Raw genomic sequence first — 23,771 nt, 5'->3', positions numbered from 1 at the left:
GAAATATTCCACTTTGTTTAGATTAGAAGGCAAATATGATACTAGACACTTTTTAATTCCTTAAAATGTGTTCCTTGTGGTGAGGTCCTGGGTATATCAGAGTGACTTGGCATTGAGTGTAACATGCTGAATGAATAAGTCCAAGTTCATGTTGTTGAGCCAGTGTTTTTCTAGTTGATGAACATTGTTGTTGGCGATTAGAGGAAATCCATTTTTAAGGGTACGAGCTTATGGGAGGTGTTGGTTGGGTCCAGTTGATGGAGTGTTACTGATATTTTTCCTGAGTACTTAAAGAAATGAGCTGGTAGTTTTGGCTATGTGAGAAGGTATATTAATTAGAACCAGTCCTTAAAAAGCTAAACCACTTATTCCGGGACAGACCGATAAACATGTGGGGCCATTGTAAAGACTAAGGGGGTCATTAGGAAGACGGGTGGACTTAGTCCGCCTGCCATCCTATCGGATTACAGGACCGCCCTACATAAGGGCGGTGGTCCTGTGGGGGGGTATTAGGATGCGCCCGCCACAGTGGCGGGCGCATCCTGCATTTTTAACATTGTGGCGGGCGGTGGTCGCAGCACCGCCCACCACAATGCTAAAAATCAAAGCACCAGGCACAAATGCTAAAAATCAAAGCGGCATACACAAAGCGGCAGGCACCGCGGGGTGCCTGCCGCATTGTGTATGCAAATGCAGGGGGGTACCAAAGGTACCCCCCATGGGCACCCCCCGCCTCGCATTCACCATGGGGGCCCGCAGGGGGCCCCCAAACTGAAGACTGCCTGCCTTTCCGTGGCAGCATTGCCGCCACAGAAAGGCATCTCCCTAAGCCCACACTAATATGGATGGAGGTGTCTGATAGACACCGTCACCATATTAATCCTTTTCCGCCCCGGTCGCATAGTAATATGGCCGGGGGTAAATGGGTGGTGGGCGGGCAAGTATGTCTGGCAGATCGCCACCGCCCGCATGGCAGTGCCGATCTGCCAGACATCCTAATGGGCCCCTAAATGCGCAAATATACATTCAGCGCATTAGATGATGAAGTTATGGACTGCTATGCTTAAGCTCAGGGCCTTAGAGACACCGCCAACTAAAGCAGAATGTGGTTTGAGCACCCTGAGGCCTCATGTCTAACCCAAGAGAAGTAATGTTTTTGGGTGTTCACACTGTACCTTTATATTTCAGAGTTCTTCTACCAGGTCTGCCCCACAGATTGGCTGCAGTACAATGGAAAATGCTATTTCTTTTCTCAAAACACCCTCACATGGGACGGAAGCAGATCAGAATGTCTGACAAGTCAGGCAGACCTGCTCATCATCAATGACCACATGGAGCAGGTTAGTTAAGTTTGGGTAATGCTTTGTTGTGATTGCTTAAAATCATCTTCCATGGTATATTTCTGCTTCAGAAGTGATGTAGTCTGCAGTATTGTATGAACAACTTAAGAAAAATAGTCAGTCTATCAAATTGGACTAAAAAACCTCTGTGTGCTCCGAAGAAAAATGCTCACCAGGCTCAAATTGTTTGCCCAGTAGTTGGCATGAGTATGAATTCCATCAGCCCACCTATTTGGCGAGCCTCGTCATCTGGAAAACTAGAGGGGTAGAGTCAGCATAGCCAATGTTGCTCAAAGGCTAACAAGGTTAAATACCTGACCTCATACTCCCGATGATCTCAGCTAAAGTGCTTGTTCAAAGTATGAGAAAGCTGATGAAGTGCAGTGCAAGTGTAAACATGAATAATAAAAATTACTATGAGGACAAAAAGTATGTTTATTAGATATTTTCCAAATGTCATAGATAAAAACAACCTGATAGTATGGAACAAATTTACTATCTCCTGGCAAAAAGTGAGGTCATTGTCTGCAGTATTATAACCTTACTTGTATTTCAAAATGATTTTTAATGAATTTCAATCTATATATCAATTGCCAATATATGTACAGACCAACTGATAGAAATCATCACTACAAACTTGTCCCCTCACTCCAATGACATATTCCTTGGAGACTTCCATCTTCACTGGGAAAACCCCCTAGACAAGCAGGTTAACGCCCTCAAAATCTTCCTAGCAGACCAACACAAGACATCTCAAAGCCCACTCACTCCAAAGGTGCTACTTTTTACTGGATCATCTCCAAAGATAAAATAATTGAATCTATCTCTTTCACCCCTTGTGATTTGTTGGACCATCACACCATTACCTTCCAAATTCCATCCGCCAGAAAGAAAACGTACCCGTAGCAGGTCAAGCCTAAACACTGGATAAGAGACACGAAGAACCTCAACTGGTACAACCTAGCCTCCCACTGTGAGAAAGCTCTCACTCCTCCCAATAACATGTCAGACGTCAATGACCTCACTGATCACTATAACTCCACGATGACCAAAATCTTCAACCAAGTTGCCCCACCAAAACTCTAAAGAATTCCGGACAAAGATAAAAACTCATAGTTCAATAGAGCCCTGAATGAAGAAAGACGCAAACTGAGATTAACGGAATGAAAATGGAGACAACATCCCTCCCCTACCCAACTCAAACTACTTAGAAAATCTAGGAAATCCTATATTAAAAGCATTCTACATTCAAAATAAGACTTTTTCAGATCAGAACTAGACAATGCCAAAAACAGGCTGAAGAAACTCTTTGAAATACTAAAACAACAATCTAACAAATTGGCAAAATCCGCACTCCTACTCACAAAATCACAGATTAGTAGTAACCCTGGGCGTAGTTCACGTAGTAGCGCTATGCATAGCTACACGAAGTGCACTTCGCAAACTGCTTAGTGCACTGTGCAAAATGCTGTTCGCACTGATTGCACAGTCCCGGATGCTTGTCTGCCCTGTGCAATTAGGGCAAACTGCATCTTGCACAGTACAAGTGGTCGTTTTCTGCTGCTTGAGTAGATTTCTACTCGAGCGGCAGCTTTCTCAACGTGGACTGGTAGTTTCTCATTGCGAGCGGTCGCGAGCATACTTGACCACCCGCAATGAGAAACCTAACCTCCCTGCGTTGAGGATCTCGCCGGGAGGTTTATTTTCCACGCTCCCGATCAGCAACTTGATGTTGCTAATCGCAAACGGGGAAAAAGTCTCGCCGGGATGTCATTTTGCTCGCTCGCGGTCGCCAACTTGACGTTGAGGACCGCGAGCAAGCAAAAAATTACCGCTACGCATGTTTGCACTGTGCTACGTGCAATTTGCGTAGTGTGAAGTAGCGCAAACTTCGCAAACTACGCGAGCATAGCAGAGTACTTCAGCCAGGGTTAGTGAAGAGTTTTCCTCATTCTTCACAGCAAAAACCAACTCCCTCGAACTTGAACTAGGGGTGACAGCTAGCAATTCAGCCACCCGAAAGAACACACAAGATGAAAATACTAAACAACTGGATCTACCTCTGCCCAAAAATAACTCTTACTGGTCTACCTTCACACTTTACGACTTCAGTGACATCACCAAAACATTAGCAACTACCAAACCCAACAACCACTTGAATGACCCTGTCCCCTCTAGATGCCTACCCGACATCTCCCCTCTCTGGACCAAAATCATCAATGCCTCGCTAGCGCAAGATCACATCCCAGACTGCCTAAAAACTTCACCCTATCCTAAAAAAGCCAACAGCAAACACCTCCAACCCCATTAAATTTTGATCTATAACCATCATTCCCTTGCTAGCCAAAGTCCTGGAAAAGTGCATTCAACAACAACTGAACTAATACATCACGGATTTCAAACTACTGAACGACTGCTAATCAGGTTTCAGACCCGGCCATAGCACAGAAACAGCCATTCTGCATATAGTAGACGACGCCCTCCGCCCTCTTGACCAGCATGAAACCTACCTATTAGTCCTGATCAACCTCTCATCAGCCTTAGATATGGCCAATCACGACACAATGCTAAGAAGACTAGAAAACAGGATGGGTTTATCTGGCACAGTCCTTCAATGGTTCAAATTCTTTCTGGAAAACAGAACACAATCGTTCATGATAAACAAAAATCTTTCTCCCTCCTTACCCAACCAACTTGGTGTTCCACAAGGCTCAACCCTATCCCCCACGCTTTTAAACCTATATGTCAAACCACTAACCGAACTACTACAACAAGCAAATATCTCCTACCACATATACGCGGACGACACTCAACTTTACATCAAGATCTCCTCCACTGAAGAGACTATGAGGATGAATCAAGCTCTTAAAAAGACTGTCCACTGGCTAACAAACAACTTCCTCAAGCTAAACTCACAAAAAACAGAATTTTTTTTAATCTCCACCCCAAAAAGCTCGCTGGAAATAAAGGAATGGACTAAGATGATCACGGCGATGAATTGCACGTCAACTCTGGTGGACTCCACCAAATCGCTTGGAAATACTCTGGACAAGAACCTTAAGATGCAAACGCACATCAACCTGCTGGTTAAAAATGCCCGCTTTCACCTCAGCTATCTAAGAAAAATGAAACCATTCAGTGACCTCAAACTGCAGTTCAGGCTAGTTATTTCAAGATTGGAGTACGGATGTACTACTCTCTCAGGGCTTACCAAAATCTCAACAGCCCCTTTAAAAGCCTGTCTCAATGCAGCAGCAAGACTCCTAACAGTATCTAGGAAATTTGACCACATATCTCCACACCTGAAGGCGCTCAACTGGCTACCCTATGATGCCAGAATCCAACTAAAGATGCTGTGCATCACTCATAAAACAAGACCCCCCTGTACCTATTCCTAAAACGTACCATATCAGGAGGAAACAGACACTCGAGGAGCGCCACAATCTACTCCTGAAGCCCTCTCGTTTCAGCAAGAAAAAAACCTTCTGACAGAGCATTCAACGGAGTGGCATGAAGAATATGGAACTCGCTACCTCAGCACATCAGAAAAATCTCATCTACACAATTATTCAAAAGGGAAGCAAAATCATTCCTGATGGGCAAATTCTTCCCTTAACTCCATAAGGCACAAACCAGTCCATGACTTCGAACTTGTTTCCTCGCTCCCCTCAATGACACCCTCACCGCTATGACTGATGCGTACACAAACGTGCTCCTACTGTTGCATGCTCATTACTTCTACCTAACTAAACTTGTAAGAACTTTGATATTGAATCTGTTCTTTTTTGTCTTGTAAAATGATGTATACTCACGCTGCTTTCCTTGTAAAGTGCTCTGATACTCTACCCTCGGTCTTGTTCGCGCTATAGAAAACTCTAAAATAATAATGTTAATAATAATATTTTTCTCTACCAACCTCTTTGTCTATCGTTGTAGCTATAAACATACACACACACATACCCACCCACACACACACACACATACACACACACTGTAAAATAGAAGACCTTGCTCCAGTCTATTAGCAGTCAGAGATTTGGCTTTGTGTAGGGAAGACATGATCTCCACTAACATACACTGAACAGGTACAGTTAGGGCAGCAGCAGAATAAAGGTGTTTTCTGTAGCTGTGAAAGGTTCTTTAAAGATACACAAATACAAGAAAACACAGAACAGTTAACAGTAGTGCAAGCCTTCCTCCCACACAAAGATCAAGTACTGCACTACATCAACAGCTCAATCTTCTCTCACATAAAAAAACAGCAGCAGTAGAAGCTGCTCTCACAGAAACGCAGAGTAGATCCAACCTCTAACAACAGTACGAACTTCCATCTCACAGTACAGTTGCAGCAGAGATGGCTGCAGTGCATGTTTCACTCATACCAAACAAATGAAAGCAGGATTGTAAAGTTGACACACACAGACACCCACACACACACAGCCGCTGTTCATGCTTCATTCACACACAGAATAGTTTCAGCACAAGCGACTGTAGAAGAGGTTTTCCTTGAAGTAACAGAATAGGTACCTTACTGGAGTCAGCTATGTTATACACAAAAGGTACATTAGCAGCACTCAGACTTCCATGCTTATATACATCACATACACCTCCAGCAACAGAGAGCGGACACGCTCCTCCCACGCAGAACAGGTACAACATTGGCAGAACATGAAGGATAAAACTTACACATGCATTGCTCATAACTATGGGCAAATTTTGTGAATCTGGCGTTCGCGAATTTAGCGAATTTGCAAACTCGCAATCCGCAAAATCCGCGAATTCCTGCGAATTTGCGGATTTTTTTTTTTTGTGTTCGCAAGTGTTTCTGCCAGTTCGCGAGGATTTGGTAGTAGTTTGCAATTGCGAACTTACTTATTGGCTCGCAACGGTCGCGACTATGTTGTTTCTACGTCTGGTTCATCATCACAGCCTCCCAGCACCCTCTGTTTCACCACTGCCACCCTCTCTTTGACCCATGCCACCCTCTGTTACATCAATGCCACCCTCTGGTTCATCATCACTGTAGAAGATGGGGGGGAAAAGCAAGCACACCTGCCCTGCTTCAACTGACATGAATTAATTTGGGGTTAGTTTATTAACAACACCTGCCCTGCCCCAACTGACAATAATGAATTAGGGGCTAATTAATGTGTTACTAAATTTGAAGTTCCAGCCTGGCACCTGCTTGTCTGCTCCCTTAGCTGTAAATCAGGACCTTTGTGGCATACAGTTAAGGTCATAGCAGGGTCACACAATTGTTGCAAGCAGGCAACCGAATTCTGGAGGGCCCCCTCAGGAAGCACAAGAGGGAATCGTTACAAATCATGAGATTGACCTTTTGCACCTGCTCATTTGTTTTGCTTTTGCAAAAATCGTTTTTCGGTAATTTCGCGCTATTTGCGAGGCTCGGCGTCGTGCGAAACCAACCGCGGAAGCCGCCAATTCGTGCGAATGAGCTTTATATTTTTTTGCAGCGTGTTATTTCGCGAGTTTTTTTGCAGTATTCGCGAGCCGCTTGCAGTGCAACACGCGAATTTACCCCAAGGTCGAGTACGGGCGCGGCCATTTTGTTTGCATGACGTATTTCCGTTTCCGCCCGCTACGTATAATCTCGCGAGGTAAGCGCATTGCGAGTACAAGTTCGCACGAGATCGCGAGGAAAATTGCGTGCGAACTCACTTTCGCGCTCGTGAACGGGCGGCCATCTTGTTTTTCATTCATTTCCTGTGTCTGGGCATGGTGTTTATCCTCTTGCTATCTTTGCCATCCTTTGCTTGTTTTCAGTTTTTTTTCCAACGATTTTGCTTCTTATCTATCCCTCTCTTTTCCTAGCTGTATATTTTTGTCTTTTCTGCTATTTTTGTTTACTTTTAAACTACTTTTTAAACTCTTTTCTTTTCTTCTTCCCTATCCTATTCCTTCTTAATTTTCTACTTCCTACCTTACCTGCCCAGACCATGGTGAAGCCGGGCGCCGTGAAGCTGCCCAGGCACTTGAGGGACGCAGCGGCGGCGGGGAGGAGGAGTCCTGGACCCCGTGCCAGGACATCATGCGGGCGATTGAGGGGGGAGCAGGTGACCCGACGGGAGATCTTCAGCCCGGAGGAAGTGGGCGCGCTGGTCTACTTCGTCCAGCGCCGCCTGCCCAGGACCATCGCGGGAGGCGGCAGGATCGCGGCCGGCTACAACATCCGGGAGCGCCGGAAGCGGTGGCAGAAGGTGTGCTGGGCCATGTCCCAACTCTCCGGGGTCCAGCGCACCTACAGCCAGGTCACCCACCGCTGGACGGACGTCCTGGACAGGGAGCGCGACCTGCTGGACTAGCTCGGCTTGGAGATCCCCAGGCTTGGTGAGTAGTAGTAGCTATTTCATCACTCACTACTATGTTTTCTCCTGCTCTGTGTTGTTGTATTGCAAATATTTGTTTTTTACATGGAGCAAGCCAATAATGCTGCTGACGATTACATTGTAGTTAAATTATATTTCAAAATCTTCTGTGCATTTCAGGTGCACTGCTCTCCTTCTCAGTGGCGTTGCTACTATGCTTATTTGTTTTCTATTTTGTGGTCTCATTGGCCTGAGTAACAATTATGTATGAGTGTACTTTACAGAACTGCGTAATGCTAGACACTAGGGGGCAGATTACATTTACAAGCCCCTTGCGCCACGTTTACGTTGCCTTGCGTGACGCAACAGCGGCGTAAACGTGGCGCATCCCTGCGAGTCATTTACAGCGTGACGCATCTAGGGAGATGCGTCACGTTATAAAGCCATGGGCCTGCGCCACAATGGGTGCGTTCCTAGTATTCAGGGTGGGCGGTCCTGCGGCTGTGCGCCTCGCAAAAGTGCCTGCGTGAAATCTACAAGATTTAACGCAGGCACTTCTGCGACGCTGCTACGTCAATTCAATTCCTTATGCCTGCTTGAAGCAGGCGTAAGGACTGACACAGCATGTTAAGTATTGGGTGGCCCTGAGCATTACTGGAGTTGCATTGCGTTGGCGACGTGACTCCAGCGATGCGCCACTCTTACGTGACGAGATGCGTCACGCAAGTGCCTACCCTTGCGCCAGGGCGCGCCGCATTGTAAATGAGGCGCATCTGCCGTGTCGCAAGGGTAGTTTTGCGTGACGCATTTGATCTGGCGCATCTCTGGAGATGCGCCAGAACGCGTAAGTAAGTATGCCCCTAAGGGGCAGAATTGCAATTACCGTCGCATCCCTGAAAAGTAGCAGGGATGCGCCAGTAATTGTGCGGCCCGCTACCACCACCAAACATGGTGCGCCGTATTTGCAATGCGGCGCACCATGGGCCCAAAACGTCACCGAAGCTTTACTGCTGGAGTTGTGTCGCAACGATGGCGCAGCTCCAGCAATGCTCTGGGGTACCCTATCTCCCCAATGCTGGGTCAAGCCGTACTTCTGCTTCAAGCAGGTGCAGGGTTTGTGTGACGCATCATTGTCCTAAAGGTGACTGATTGAAATTTTGTAGATTTCCCTCAGCCACTTTTAGGATGTGTTCCAGCGCAGGAATGCCCTCCCTTGCGCCGGAACGCCCCCTGATGGCGCAGGGCTTTATAACGGGATGCATCTCCCAAATGCGTCACGTTGTTATAATATTATACGCCGCACCATGGCGCCTCTTTTGTTTAGCTGCTGCATCACAAAAGTCACGCAAGAACGGAGCAAAAGAGCCGCAAGTGGCTTAAATCTGCCCCTTCCTTTGTACCCCTGACAATAAGAAAAATAGTGGCGGTGGATTGATAGTTTGACTATTTAAATGACTGGTTATGTAGCAGGCAGCTGTTAGTGTTGTTACTGATCTGACTGAAATCACAATGGAGTTTGTCTGTCACTTTGCGTCTTGCCTGCGGACTGCTGCCTGCCAGTCCTAGGTGAACCTTTCAGTACTTTGTTTAGTGAGTTACGTGACTTTCGAAGTCGCAGGTCCGCAAATCAATGAAAACTAACCCTAATCAATATAATTTCGCGGAAATATTCTGTTATTGTTGTTTTGAAATGTTTGATTTGGTTGACATTGACAAGCAACAATCATCCATGTTTTCTGTTCTTTCTTTTATGTTGTACGTCAGCTCCCCCCAGGGGCGAGGGGACACAGGAGCAGCAGGCGGCGGATTCTGTTGAACAGGGCCAGGATCGGGCAGGCAAGGGCTCCTTTGCTGGCCCCAGTAAGTTTTCATTTTAGACTAGTACCTATTTTTCCTAGCGTTCCTCATTTGATTTTTTCAAAATCGTCTTTGATCTTCTTGTAGACTGTATCTAAATTCTTATCCTGCCTCTACTATGACTCCCTGTGGTATTACTAGATTATTCTTATTAGTCTGTCTGTGTAGCTAACTAAGATTGCACGGTTGGCGAAACTCCCATTCTAGTCAGCAATAGCTCTATCAACTTAGTGCAGTGCAGTCCTCTGGGATTGTCCATAATGTCTTTTGAAGTGTTCTATCTGCTTTGAAAATTCCCAACTATAAAATGTGAATGACCACCAAGAAAGAATAAGATACTACCTTTTGGTTTGGATAGGAGGACAATCCATACCACTACTGTTGAGGGGACAATTCTTCTGCAGAAACAACTATGGACAATAAATAGTGCATTGCTTATCAATTATAATAGGCGCTGTTAGAGTTTCCACATACCTCTGTGATAACAGACTTTGAACGCCCAATGTCCTTACTGAGTGACTACATAGTGTGGCACAGTCATTTACCTCCCGAATTCATCAATGATTGATCCCCAATGATGATTATCCAACGTAGCTCAAGAGTACGGAGTCAGAGTCAAGAAGTGTCAGAGGCACGGACTCATGCTTGCAAAAATTGCAAAACCTTTCGCTCAGTCACTCTAGTCTGGACCAAAAAACACAGAGTCTATTTAAGTTTAAAAGCTTTATTAAAAGTAAACACATTTATTAAAATGAAGTCATAATAAAAAAACTAAACGTTTAACTGAGACTGGAAAAGTGGTTAGTGCTGACGATTAATTGAAGACATTTCTTGTGGTCGAGCCGAGCTCTCACCTTGTTTCAACTGGATCTTGTTGTTAGAAGTCCATCTTCTGTCTGTGTGGAGAAAAATGGTGCGTGTTAAAAAGCCAGCCTTCATCAGTTGTGCCAAAAAGTGCAGCAAGACAACACCCTTCCCTGGAAAAAGGGACATTTTTTTTACTTTAGAGTACACAGTCACAAATTACATTGTTTTCACATGTCTTCATTCCTGGACCAAATACTAGTGAGTGGTTTATTCTAACATTCTTAAATGTACTTTGTAGGTGGAACATCTGGTGGCGGGGCCAACGCGGAGGTGGTGGTGCTCGACACGGAGGCGGAGGGCAATTCCTCAGGGGAGGATGCTGCGGTTCCAGTGCCGGCTGTGAGAGTTCAGACGGTGGTGGTGGCGGGCAGAGGTAAGCTCTTATATATTCCTTACTTATTGAGATTGAAGACGTGGCTGGGAAGGAAAGAATATGAGATGCATGGCTGGGTGAATGATGAAGCAATGATTGGTGGAAGGACAACAGCCTGGGTGGGTGACACAGAAACTGTATGTGTCCATAATATACCTGGATCATGCTACTATCTGACTCTTAGATAGCATATGTGTATCTAGAGCAGGGGTACTCATAGTACGGCCCGCGGGCCGGTGGCGGCCCGGCAAGCCTTCCTTGGCGGTGTGCAGACCTTGCAGACAATCACTGCTCCCCCGGCCCCCACAGAGCAGAGGCTTTGTTGTATTTCACCTGTTAGCGCCCCTGCATCTCCACTCTGACAATCACTGCTCCCCCGGCCCCCACAGAGCAGAGTGGAGATGCAGGGCCACAAAGAGGTGAAATAGAACAAAGCCTCTGCTCTGTGGGGCCGGGCAAGCAGTGATTGTCAGGGTGGAGATGCAGGGGCACTACAACAAACAAAGCCTCAATAATATGTTAATGGTCTTTTAAAGACCTGTTAAGTACTTTGGTGTGGCTGTCTGTGTGTGCGCGTTGAGGAAGCTGTCTCAGCCCGGGCTGAAGGCTGACACAGACAGACACACACACAGTGAGATGACAGAGGGGGAGGGAGAGGGAGGGCAGGAGGGAGAGAGAGATGGAGAGGGAGGGCAGGAGGGAGAGCAGGAGGGAGAGAGATGTATGTAAATGCTGGGTCTGGTGGCTCAGTGGATGAAGGCATCTGCTGCAGGGACCTGTGTGCAACCTCATGGTCACAAGTTTTCGTTTTGCTTTAGCCCCGCCCCCTCTGACTCCGCCCCCACCAGTGCGGCCCTCGGCCACAAACTACACTGTAAATTTAGCCCCTGAGAGAAAGTTTGTGAGTACCCATGATCTAGAGAGAGTAGACGGTCAGTGGATGAACTAAGTGTAACTTTGAAGAGCATGTAACACAGCACCCGCACGTCCGTTCCAGTGTAGGAAAGGCAAGGAAAAGAAGTTGTAATTTTGTTCAAATACTACCATCAATAGCAGCAGTAGTTTGTATTGCAAGCACAGCACAGATCCGGTTATTACGGTGGCCACTCCCTACCTCTCTTAATAAGTTTAGTAGTACTCAGTCATTCATGTGGATGTATCACTGGTCACTCAATAAAAAGCAAAGCACCTAAAGTCATCCCATATGTAACCAAAAACATCCCATGTGAAGTGATAGATAATCAGATTATTTATCTTCTTCATTTTTCCATTTCTAGTACTCATTTGCACTGTAGGGTGAAAGTTAAATTAATTAAGCAGTAGCCCTTGTAACAGAGTATTCTCAGTGCCACCCGTAATAGAAAAGTAAGAGCTTCACCACCTGCATGTACTGGACCGGTACAGTAACGCAAGTCTAGGTCACTCATCATGGCGTGCATCTCTTTTTCTCGGGTGCAAGTTCACTGCGCTGGCATTATGCCGGCTTGCAGAAGATAACGTACCAATTTTCCTAAACAAGAGACAAGAAGAAGAATAAGACTGGTGTACTTTCATAGTCGACTCCAATGGAAGTCCATAGTGCTCGTAGAATTTGTTCCTTAAACTCCCACTAATGTTAGAGCAAGGATGAAGAAGTGGGAGGTTAGATAGATACTGGCCTCAATAGTTATGTAATGCGCTTGCAAGTTGCTAGTTGTACTGCAACACAAATTTCTGCTGAATGATTGAGTTAATCTTAAAGAGCATTGGTTACAGACTATGTATTTCTTTCTTCATATAGATGCTCCTTCCAAACAAACAAGGAGGAAGGAGCTGGCTAGAGCGGCCCGGCAACGGAGGATCGCTGCCACTGTTGCAGAATATCGGCGGCTGGTGGCCCTGGAGGACGACGAAAGTGTGCAGACGACCACAACAACAACGTCATCTGCATCGGCCTCCGTGCCCCCATGGGCTGCCACCCAGCACAGTGCTCCAGCCAGACTGAGCCGGGCTGCCAAAGCCAAACGCCACCGCCGAGCAGCAAGGACAACAGCTGCCTCTCACAGCCATTGTAACTGCAAGGCACGCCTGCGCCGCAGTACCCTGAGGGTGTCCCGCCTTCAGCAGGAGCTCCACCACTTTATAAACGTGTTGGAGGGGCTCCGCGTAGAGCACGCCTTGCTCCGCCAGGAGTATGATGCCCTGGCCCAAAAAGTAAACAGCATCCACCCATAGTGTTCCTTGCCCCTTTTTTAGAGACTTTTGGGGGGTGGGAATCGGGAGTTGGGTTTGGGACTTTTAAAGGACAACCGTTGGGGTTAGGGAGTGTCTTGCGGGAGATTATTTTGTTAGGGATATAAATATACTTTTTCAAACTTTATCTGAGCATACCTGGTTTTACTGCTTGCCTGGTGGGTGGGGGTTTAACAGTAACTTTGTTTTCCTGAAAGTTTAGTTCCATTTTCTTCCTTTAAGTGTAAATGCCCAAATGTTTTCAACACTAAGTGCCTCTCACAGAGTAAGTGAAGTGAATTCAAGAGTCCTAGGACTTTAGTAGTACTACCGTCAGTCTCTCGTCTCTCCTAATACTCCATTGTACTCCCTCCCACCAAACGCTTATCTTACCTGTAATTTGTGTTTGAAAGTAGGGCTAGACCCAGGGCTGGCTCCAGGGGAAACAGCGAATAAGGTTGGCGATCCTGGGCGGATAAAATGTCCTCATAGCGGTGGTACTAGTGGTGTGACACAGTGGCAGTTGCATGCCTATGAAAAAAAAGAAAATGAAATCTGGTTTGTCCTCCTGAGCAATACAACGGTACAATAGAGAATATAGCAGGTGACAGTACACTAGAACAGTGCCACATTGTAGCCTAACAAATGGTAAAGTATAACTACTAATTCGGTTGAAGTTCTTTGACATTAGCCATGGGTCTTTGTCAAGCAGAGTAAGAATATATCCTCGGATTTCTTCACCAGCCTGTTGCTATCACCTTATCCTCCCCAGCAAGTGTGTGGATTTATTGCTGTAATTTAGTCACACATCAATCAAAACCACACAGCCCGGGGGAAGAGGGTTAGGGTTTGAAAAATGGATGGGTACGGGGGTTTTTGGGAAAGGTTTTGGGAGACAAGAAAAAATAGCACAGCATAGACAAACAATTGTGAACATAAACAAATCTTTGGGTACAAACCTATCCATCAATCTTTGAAAGTGCATGCACTACTGCATGCATGTCAGTGAAAAGTAAGTAGTACTTTCGACAACTGTGGAAGAAAGAATGCGACAGCACAGGGCGTGTGTGGAAATATTTTATTTTATTTATTTATTTATTTTTGGTGTTCAAATCTGCTTTATTGATACAAGCACAGTAGGATACACAGCCTGAGGTGCCCACAACCCGGAGGCCGGCAGCAAATAGAGAAGTAACTTTACACAGCCTTGAAGCCGGCATCCCGGAGGCCCGGCGGCGCATTACAGAAATAAATAGCGTCTCAGCATCGTCCGGTGGGGCAGGTCAAGGAAGGATGTGCCACAGTCGAACAGGTTTTTTGTGAGTGAGGGGAGATCCCCACTCTTTTTTTTTTTTCTGTTAACTTGGAGAAACAAGATCCAAGAGAGAGAAAAGAAATAGAAAAAACAAACATCCCAACGAGGTTACCTTAAGGCGGTGGTGCATTACTGTGCGACATTATTGTACGGTGGTGGTGTATTGTGGCGGCTCTGCCAGGTGCCTTTGTGTGGGGTGATGAATGTCCCAGGCCCAACTTTCTAGATGAGCGGCAGTTCGTGGGGGTGATAGCGCAAATCCAGGGGGGATATGCAGGATAATGTTTCCCGAAGGGGGGGGGTAGGGGGGGAGGGGGGCCCTCGTCTACATAGTTGGGAGGGAATGTGGGCATAGGAAGGGGCGTGGGGGTAGCACCATGGAGACCGGGGCCGCATGCCTTACGGGGAGACAGCAGGGGCACAGAGGATCTTTAAGTGGAGGAAATCCGCACGCGGCCTACACAGCCAAGAGTCAGAATGTAGTGGAAAGTATTATTGTGATTGAGGAATGGTGGGCTCATCGTCCGACCGCGCATCATCGTCTGAGCGTTTAAGCAGGTAGTGTACCAGCGGGTCCCAAATGTCCCTAGGTCTACTCGTGAGAGGCAATAATTCAGAAAAAGTGGTATGTTGATCCTGGCAATATGTTAGATCATTTAGCCAATCTTTGAACTTGGGCGCTCTGCCTCTGCTCCAACGGCAAGCGACACGTCGCTTGGCCAGAAGAAATGCTATGTCGGCGAATTTTCTGCATCCCTTAGATAAGTGCTTTGTATACCCAAGGATGGCTACCAGAGGGTCCACAGGAATCTCCTCATCCACCATCTGTGCAACAGCCTCAATGACCTGTCGCCAGTAATCAGCAATCTGGGGGCAGGACCATGCCAAGTGGAGAAAGTCAGCATGCTCAGCTCGACATCGTTCACAGCGGTCGCTATCGGCCAGTCCGAATTTATATTTCCGGACCGGTGTGTAGTAAACCCTCTGCAGGTATTTATAGTGTATAATCTTCAACCTGCAGCTGGCAGAAATGCGGGAAGTCAATGTACAGCAGTACTTCCATTGGTCGTCTGAGACCTCAGTATCAAGTTCCGCTGACCAGCGCAATCGGGCGGCTGAGACTGGCAAAGGAGCAGCTCCGCGATATTGGCGGTAGAGCCCAGAGACCAAATGAGCCCCATCTTGTGACTCCAAAAGGTGATGTAGCGGTGGCAAGGTCGCAGGTTCAGCAGGGTAATCGGGAAGGATGTCCCGCATCCCAGCTCGTAGACGAATATAGTAAAAAAGTTCAAGGGGCGTGTGTGCCTGCATTTTGAAGAAAAGATCCGCCGATTTGAAAAGTCCGTTGTGAAGCAGATCTCCCCAGCAGGTGACATGAAGTTTATCACAGAGTTGCCGGAACCCCAGTTCCGATAACAAGGCAAGCCTTGGGTGATAGGCAAGAGGTAGTTTAGGGGAGTAGGGCAGCGTGCAGAGCAGCCGCCGAGCGATGCGCCGCCACGCATCTAGCGTGCATGACACCGAGGTGTTGGATGTAGAGATGGAAGTCTCGGGACAGTGTATCAGGCCGTTCAATGGAAGTGGGTGTGGTATCCAGTCTTCCACTGCTATGTGCGGCATGAAGGGGGTAGGAGCCATCCAGTGGTAGGCAAAATGCGCTTGTGCGCACAGGTAGTATGCCTCAAAATCAGGGATGTCGAAACCGCCCTGGTCATAGGGAAGGATCAATGTGGACCATTGTAGTCGGGGAGATTTGCCACCCCAAAAAAGTCTGCGCAGTTCAGCACGGAGTGTCTTGAAGAAAAAAGCGCCAGGATAGTAGGGGATATTGAGGAAGAAATACAGGAAGCGGGGCAATATAACCATTTTTATGAGGGAGGCCCTGCCAGCCATGGAGAGTGGCAACGTGATCCACCTGTCGACGGAGGCAGTCAATTTGGTTATGGCTACTCCATAGTTGGAGCGGAGCGTCTCACCTTTATCTCGTGCCACACGGATCCCCAAGTAGCGAAGATCATCTCGGCACCACACTAACGGGTAATCCAGTGGGAAGTCACGGACCGCATCCGTTAGGGGAAAAAATTGTGATTTTGCCCAGTTGATGTGAACACCTGACAGACCTCCGAAAAGGACGAACTCACGAAGCAGGGGGTTAAGATGCATATCCGGGAACTTGACATATAGTGTGATGTCATCCGCATAGAGGGACACATCGATTTGCCGCTGCAAGCATTGTATCGCTCCCTGTCGGTGCAATTGGCGCATGCGGCATGCCAGTGGTTCGACCGCAATAGCAAATAATAGGGGCGAGAGCGGGCATCCCTGGCGGGTACCTCTCGTGAGGCTGATGGGCGACGATAACTTCCCATTGATCAGCACCCTCGCCGTGGGGTCTGTGTAGAGGAGGCGCACCCAAGCTAAGAACAGTTTAGGGAAACCCATGCGGGCCAGGACCGAGAAGAGGTAGGGCCATTCGACAGAGTCGAATGCTTTGGTAGCATCTAAGAAAACAGCCGCCACTGGCATATCAGGATGGACCGAACGAAGCAGGGAGAAAAGGGTGCGGAGATTATGGGAAGTGGATCTACCCGCCACGAAGCCAGATTGGTCGGGCAGGACAATTCTAGTCATGAGCAGGGAGAGTCTCGTGGCGAGAACTTTGGCGAGGATCTTCACATCACAGTTTAGAAGGGAGAGTGGACGGTAAGAGTCACAAGAGGCGGGGTCCTTACCAGGCTTCAGGAGAGAGGTGATAACCACCTCGCGCATAGAGCGGGGCAACACCCCATCAGCTAACGATTCGGTGAAGACTTCGCTCAGCACGGGTGCCATAATATCAATATAAGCTTTGTAGAATTCGGCTGGGATGCCATCGAGTCCCGGGGCCTTCCCGTTTTGGAGGGACATAATGGCTTCGCGCACCTCCTCGAGCTCGAAAGGTGCCGCTAGGAACTCTCTATCGCCATCGCTGAGCCAGCATAGCGCCACGTCGTTCATATAGTCAGCGTATGGAGCATCCGCCTTGGAAGTGTATAGCGTTGAATAGTGCGTCGTGAATGCAGCAAGTATCTCATCCGATTCTCTAGTGACAGTGCCAGTTTCATCAGCAAGCTCTAATATGATGTTGTATGCTCGCGGTGGGCGCGTGAGTGAGGCTAGTACTTTACCAGGCCTATCCCCTTCACAGTACTTCCGGGCCACCCAATGTCTGCCCCGGTATTTCGCCTCCCTGGCAGCCTCCTCCTCAAATTTGGATAGTGTGTCCCTAAAGGCCATCTGTAGGTGTGGGTCGTCCCCTGTCGCCATTTGAAGCTCTAGTGCTCTCAGTTCTCCCTCTAATGTGGTGATGGTACGTAGAATATCCCGCAGAACCCCATGGCTTTTAGATATGCAGAAACCCCTTATGGTGACCTTGAAAGCCTCCCATATGTGTTCCACTGATTCCACTGAGCCCTTGTTCCTAGGGATGAAATCCCCAATCTCCTCGCCTAGCTCTGTGCGGAAAAGCTCATCAAGAAGTGTATCTGGGCTTAGCCTCCACTGCGGCCTTGGATTGTCCCACCCAGGAGTCCGGAACTGCAGTCTAACAGGGCTATGATCTGAGTAGGTTCTGGGCAAATGGTCGACTCCTAACAGTTCCTTAGTGATGCTGCGGGTTACCAAAAAGTAATCCAAGCGCGCCCAAGTCCCGGTGTGAGATGTAAAGTGTGTGCCCTCCCGTCCGTGGGGATGTAGCTGTCGCCAGGCATCAAACAGTCCACCCTCCTCTACCACCCCCTCCAAAACCTCCCTAGCTCGGGGCTTGTAGGAGCTAACCCCATCTGCCCTATCCAGGGAGGGCGCCAGCGCCAGATTAAAATCTCCACCCCAGATGACATGTCGCGCCCCAATCGAGACAATTCTACCCCACAGTGTAGAAAAAAAGGCAGGTGAGTCTACATTCGGTGCATACATTGAGACAAATAAATAGATGTCATGTCCCACCCTCCCCCATAGCAAAACATACCTCCCCTCCCTGTCCGCCTCCTCCCCAATGTGGTGGAAAGGCACGCCACGGGCCACAAGTATTGCCACACCTCTTGCATAGGACGAATAGGAAGAGAATGCGCGGGCCCCTGCCCATTTCAGTCCAAACGGGGTGCTCTTGCGTATGGGCATGTGTGTCTCTTGCAGCATAGCTACTTGTATATGATGTCTATTTAAATAGGCAATAACATTCCTGCATTTCCGAGCATCGTTCAACCCCCGAACATTCCAAGAAAGACATGTCAATCGCGCAGTCGAGTTTACAGCAGCCATGGGAATAGTGACAGTAAAGAAGAAGGGGCCCAATTAGGCCAAATCATGAAGCCACACCTGCGCCCGGAGGGCCAAGTCCAACACCAAGCCAGTATATATATGCACAGTTCAAGTAATGGTAACCTTACGAAGTCCAATCCCCCCCCACCCACCCCAGCATCCCAATCATGCCAGCAGCCATAAGATCCCCAAAAACAACCCCCCCTCACTCCCCTCCCCCCCAACTCCTGGGTGGCAATCAGCCAAACAAGCAATAAGTCAATGGGGAATACCCGATAGGGGAACATCTGAAGGTGCGCGCTGCCACTATCCGGCCCATAGCTCCAATCTGTACCGCCCTCGGTGGAGGCTAGGGCCGAGAGAGCGGTCCTTGGTATACGTTACCACTGGGGTGCGATGTCCAGTAAATGTCCTCACTCGTGTACCTCTCCATCGCCCAAATGGTGTTTCAGCGCCAACCAGCAGATAGGTACAATGTTATCATAGATCAAAGTTCATGAAGGCCATCAGTCTCCTTGGCGTTCTGGAGGTAGTTCATCATTCTCTAGTTCGTCCTCAGGTGCCTGGTCATCTCTGCGTGCTCTCCGGATCGATTTAAGGTAATCCTCGGCCTTCTGCGGGTTGGTGAAGAAGCGTTGCTTGCCCTGGTGAGTAATTCTCAGCTTCGCCGGGTATAAGAGTGCATAGTCTATTTGGGCCTCCCGTAGTTTCTTCTTCACTGGAAGGAATTTGCGCCGTTCATCCTGAACCATCGGTGTGAAGTCAGGATAGATGGAAAATGTGATGCCTTCAAACCTCAGCGACCTTTGTGTCCGGGCTGCTCGAAGGGCCGTGTCGCGATCTCGATAATTCAGTAGTCGAGCAATTATGGGCCTCGGTGGTAGGCCAGGTTGGGGCATAGGTGCCAGCGAACGATGGGCCCTCTCCACTATGAACTGGGATGAGAAAGCTTCCTCCCCGATTGAGCCCTTAAGCAATTTCTCCACATAGAGCTCCATTCTGCCTGTGGCAGTGGATTCTGGCACATTAGTAATGCGAATGTTGTTCCGGCGGCTACGTGCTTCCAAGTCCTCGTTCTTTGCCGCAATTATGCGGAGGAGGTTATCCATTCTTGCCAACTGAGTCGTGTGGGACGCGGCGGCGTCGGTGTTGTCGGAAATTCTTTGTTCCGCAGACGTGAGGCGTTCCTCATGGCGGTCCACTTTGTGGACCAAGGCATCCAGTCGGGCCTTGACGCCATCCACCTTCTCCACCACGGTAGCAAATCCTTGCCGCATTTCCTGTAGCAGGTTGGTAATGTCCGTAGCAGGGGCAACGGGTGGGGCAGGCTGCGGGGGCGACTCACTGGGCCCCGGGCGCGTCTGCGTCGATGTATTGCCCTTGCGGGAGTTATCGAAGCTCAGTTTAGGCTGGCGAGTGTCAGGTCGCCCCATGGCGGTGCCTCGAGGTAGGCGAGGGTCCAGCTAGGATAGGGAAGGTAGAGAGAGCCAAGTGGGCGATAAACAGCCAGCTGCACGTCAGGAGGGCCACAGGTTCGAAGCTCTGTAGTGTCACGCAGCATGTGCCACCAGCAGCGCCATGTGTCCAATGAATGTACAGAGGCAGCAGCCGCCCGCCTTGTCCTGGGCCCCCAGCAGTGGTCTCAGGCACCTGCCAAGCAGCTGGAACTTCGAGGCACCGGTCCCTCCGTTACGCCGCAGGGCCAGATCCAGGGAAGCGCGCCCCACCAGACACCACCAGGCGCGATGCGACTCACCGGGTAGTATTTTTGATGTATGGCAGTCCGGTATCCCGGTTGTAGCCTCCGGCGTCTCCAGCGCTTGAAGGCCTCGTAGCGCCGTGCAGGCAGGTAGTGCGGGAAGCGACAAGGGGAGCCTGCCAAGACGTGGTCGCTCCGTCCCCCGGTTGATGAAGCCGGCGGGCAGCGCCGCGCAGGTCCGGGCCCGCGGCGGCACCAGGAACAGGCACGGCAGCAGATGTCCCGGCAGGAGCAGCTCTCACTCTGCACCGGCAAGGCCTCGCCCGGGTGGTGAACTAACGCGGGGCCGCCGTGTCCGCTCACCCTCCCCGCTTCCACCGCACTCCGGTCCGGAGAGGTAAAGCAGGCACAGCAGGCAAGGCCGCAGTGCAGCCTGGGCACCTCGTGGCAAGCCCCGGGGTCGCGTAGCTGCAGCGGCCGGGCGCCCTCCTCAGTTAGCTCCAGGGCAGGCGTCGGGTAGATTTCAAGAGCCCGTATCTCCGGCCCTGAGGATCGCAGCCGCCTCAAACTTTGTGCGAGTGTGGGGATCAGTCTCTAGATGCAGGATCCGGTCTTTTGGTGGCAACTCGGCACCCCGTGGCACAGGGTCAATGCAGGATTAGTGACCAAGGAGCGGGAGCTGCAGAGCTAGGCAGCCATTCCGCAAGCGCGCCCTCTAGCGCCCCCGGGCGTGTGTGGAAATATTGATAACTATATTCAACATAAGGTCTCTGTTGCCAGATACCTGAGAGCCTTGCTGGTCACTATAAATCCATTCACAACACTCAATGGGGTTGGTCTGGAAGGTGTAGTAGATAGAAAAGGAGAAATTGCTCTTTTTCTAGGTGTCCCCTCGCTCACCAGGGTTGCCCCTTGGTGACATGCTTCATCATTGGGGCCATCCCAGTCCTCTACGGGCTGGGGCGTGCTGCGACTTGCGAATTACGTAGGAGCACTTACAAATGACTATGTGTGGTGCAGATGTGATTGTGGAGTGGACTAAGTGATGTGTTAAAGGATCAATTTAGAAGCAGAGAGAGATCCAAGAAATGCAGTCACAGTCCTAGAAAAACACAATGGATACTGTATTTGTATGTTGTTGTAGTTGTCCTGTTGAATTTGGTAAGTAAGTTGCATGCAGAAAAAAAATCCTCTTATTAGCGGCACTCCTCCATTGCAGCTGACGCTCCGTCCATCGATGTTGGTCACCACCAGAAGACACCCTGTAAAAAAAGCACAGCATGGACAAACAATTGAACATAAACAAATCTTTGGGTACAAACCTATCCATCAATCTTTGAAAGTGCATGCACTAGTGCATGCATGTCAGTGAAAAGTAAGTAGTACTTTCGACAACTGTGGAAGAAAGAATGCGACAGTACAGGGCGTGTGTGGAATTATTGATAACTATATTCAACTTAAGGTCTCTGTTGCCAGATACCTGAGAGCCTTGCTGGTCACTATAAATCCATTCACAACACTCAATGGGATTGGTCTGGAAGTTGTAGTAGATAGAAAAGGAGAAATTGCTCTTTTTCTAGGTGTCCCCTCACTCACCAGGGTTGCCCCTTGGTGACATGCTTCATCATTGGGGCCATCCCAGTCCTCTACGGGCTGGGGCGTGCTGCGACTTGCGAATTACGTAGGAGCACTTACAAATGACTATGTGTGGTGCAGATGTGACAGTGGAGTGGACTAAGTGATGTGTTAAAGGATCAATTTAGAAGCAGAGAGAGATCCAAGAAATGCTGTCACAGTCCTAGAAAAACACAATGGATACTGTATCTGTATGTTGTTGTAGTTGTCCTGTTGAATTTGGTAAGTAAGTTGCATGCAGAAAAAAAATCCTCTTATTAGCGGCACTCCTCCATTGCAGCTGACGCTTTGTCCATCAATGTTGGTGACCAGAAGACACCCTGTCCACTCCCTGCCTGGCGGATGCTGAATTGCGGCTCGCTAATGTGAAGCCTGACTCCATCCTTTTTTCCCCATTGCACAGACTGAAACCTGGCCTGTAATTATTCAACGAAAAACAGGAAGTGATATAATATTACAACACCACTGATAAATAAATATAAGGTATGTAGGCTGTGGAGTGCAAAAACTCACACTTTGATTTTCCTAGTAGACAGTACAATATTTTTGACAGTGCGTACTCTGTCTGAGTCACCTTTTGAAGGATAAATAAGTATGGGCAAATGAATGTAGCGGATCTTTCCCCTCAAGCTAGGTGTACTGTAAACTGTGTTTTAGAACAAAATTAGATCTTCCCAGCAGTGCTCCCACCCAGACCCTTACTAAAGCCAGTCGCAAAAATGTAGAAGATCCCCAATCAAATCGTAAAAAACGAGGCCTAGCAGAAAACTGGTGACAAAACGTACTTTGAAAGTAAAAGTAGGCCCAAATACCCTCTTACCCACCGTGGATTGCATTCAAACCACTTGCAAGCAACCAAGCAAAAGTATCCATAGCCAGCATCGCTCCAAGACTCAAAAACCCCCCCACCCAAACACATGCAATAGAAATACTGCTAACCCTAACGAACCCTAAGTTAAGAATAGTGGCAAAGGCTTTCTTTAACTATGCCTAATCCCCCCTTTCCCACCATGGATTTTCTTCAAATGACTTGCAACCAAAATTACACATTCTCACGAGTGCTCTAAGACCCCAGAACTCAGTTGCAAAAATCTAGAACACCCCGAAACACATGCAATCCTGCTGCTAGGGCTAACCCTAACGAACCCTAAGTTACAAAAAGTGGCAAAAGGCTTTTCGGCGTGGATTTTGTCCCAACCATTTCTACCCGGTATTAGACCTTCCCAGGAATGGCCCAAGACCCGCCAACTCACCCGCCAAAAAGCATAACACCCCCAAACAGGCCAAAAGCAACATCTCCTGCTTACAATATTTCTCGGCCGGGTCCAAACGCGCTACGTAGCTAGGCCATAAGTCCGGTTTGCCACCACGGATTTCCTGAAAAGCAAATGCAATCAAGATTAGAGTGTCCCAGCAGTGCTCACAGACCCCGAAACTCACCCATAAACAGACGGAACCCCCCCTAAGAGCACCTCAAAGGCAAGCAAGTCAGCAAAAACACACAAAAAATTCCGCCTCGGATTTGGTCCAAACCACTTTTATCCGGTATTAGAGCTTCCCAGCAATGGCCCCAGAGCCGTCAACCCAGGAGAAAACGAGTAGAAGACCCCCAAACAGCCAAAGAGCAAAAGTACAAAAATGGGGACTTAGTCATTTTTTCCCAAATTTCCCAAATCACTCCGCGCGCGCTCTGCAGCTAGGCCCTAACTCCCCTCTGCCACCATGGATTTGCTTCAAACCTCTTGCAAAGTAAAGTATCCATAGCCAGCAGTGCTCCCAGACCCCTAAACCCACCCACAAACACCAGGAAGCCCCCCAAACAGGCCCCCGAAAACGCTACATTGAGCAA

The 23,771-nt window shown here is 48.5% G+C and overlaps 1 protein-coding gene across 1 annotated transcript in view; it reads left to right on the top strand.

Annotated features, from left to right (window-relative positions):
• LOC147668818 (lectin BRA-3-like) overlaps positions 1–23,771 on the top strand; it is a 61,860-nt gene that overhangs the window by 18,685 nt on the left and 19,404 nt on the right. Inside the window, exon 4 of the mRNA XM_086948430.1 lies at positions 1,189–1,340. Within this exon, the coding sequence (XP_086804556.1) occupies positions 1,189–1,340 (152 nt within the window). The remainder of the gene's footprint in view (positions 1–1,188; positions 1,341–23,771) is intronic.

Source organism: Lissotriton vulgaris, unplaced genomic scaffold (genome assembly GCF_964263255.1).
Source record: "Lissotriton vulgaris unplaced genomic scaffold, aLisVul1.2 SCAFFOLD_5683, whole genome shotgun sequence".
NCBI lineage: Eukaryota > Metazoa > Chordata > Amphibia > Caudata > Salamandridae > Lissotriton > Lissotriton vulgaris.
The sequence above is the reverse complement of the archived record's forward strand: the minus strand, read 5'-3'. Positions and strand labels throughout refer to the sequence as shown.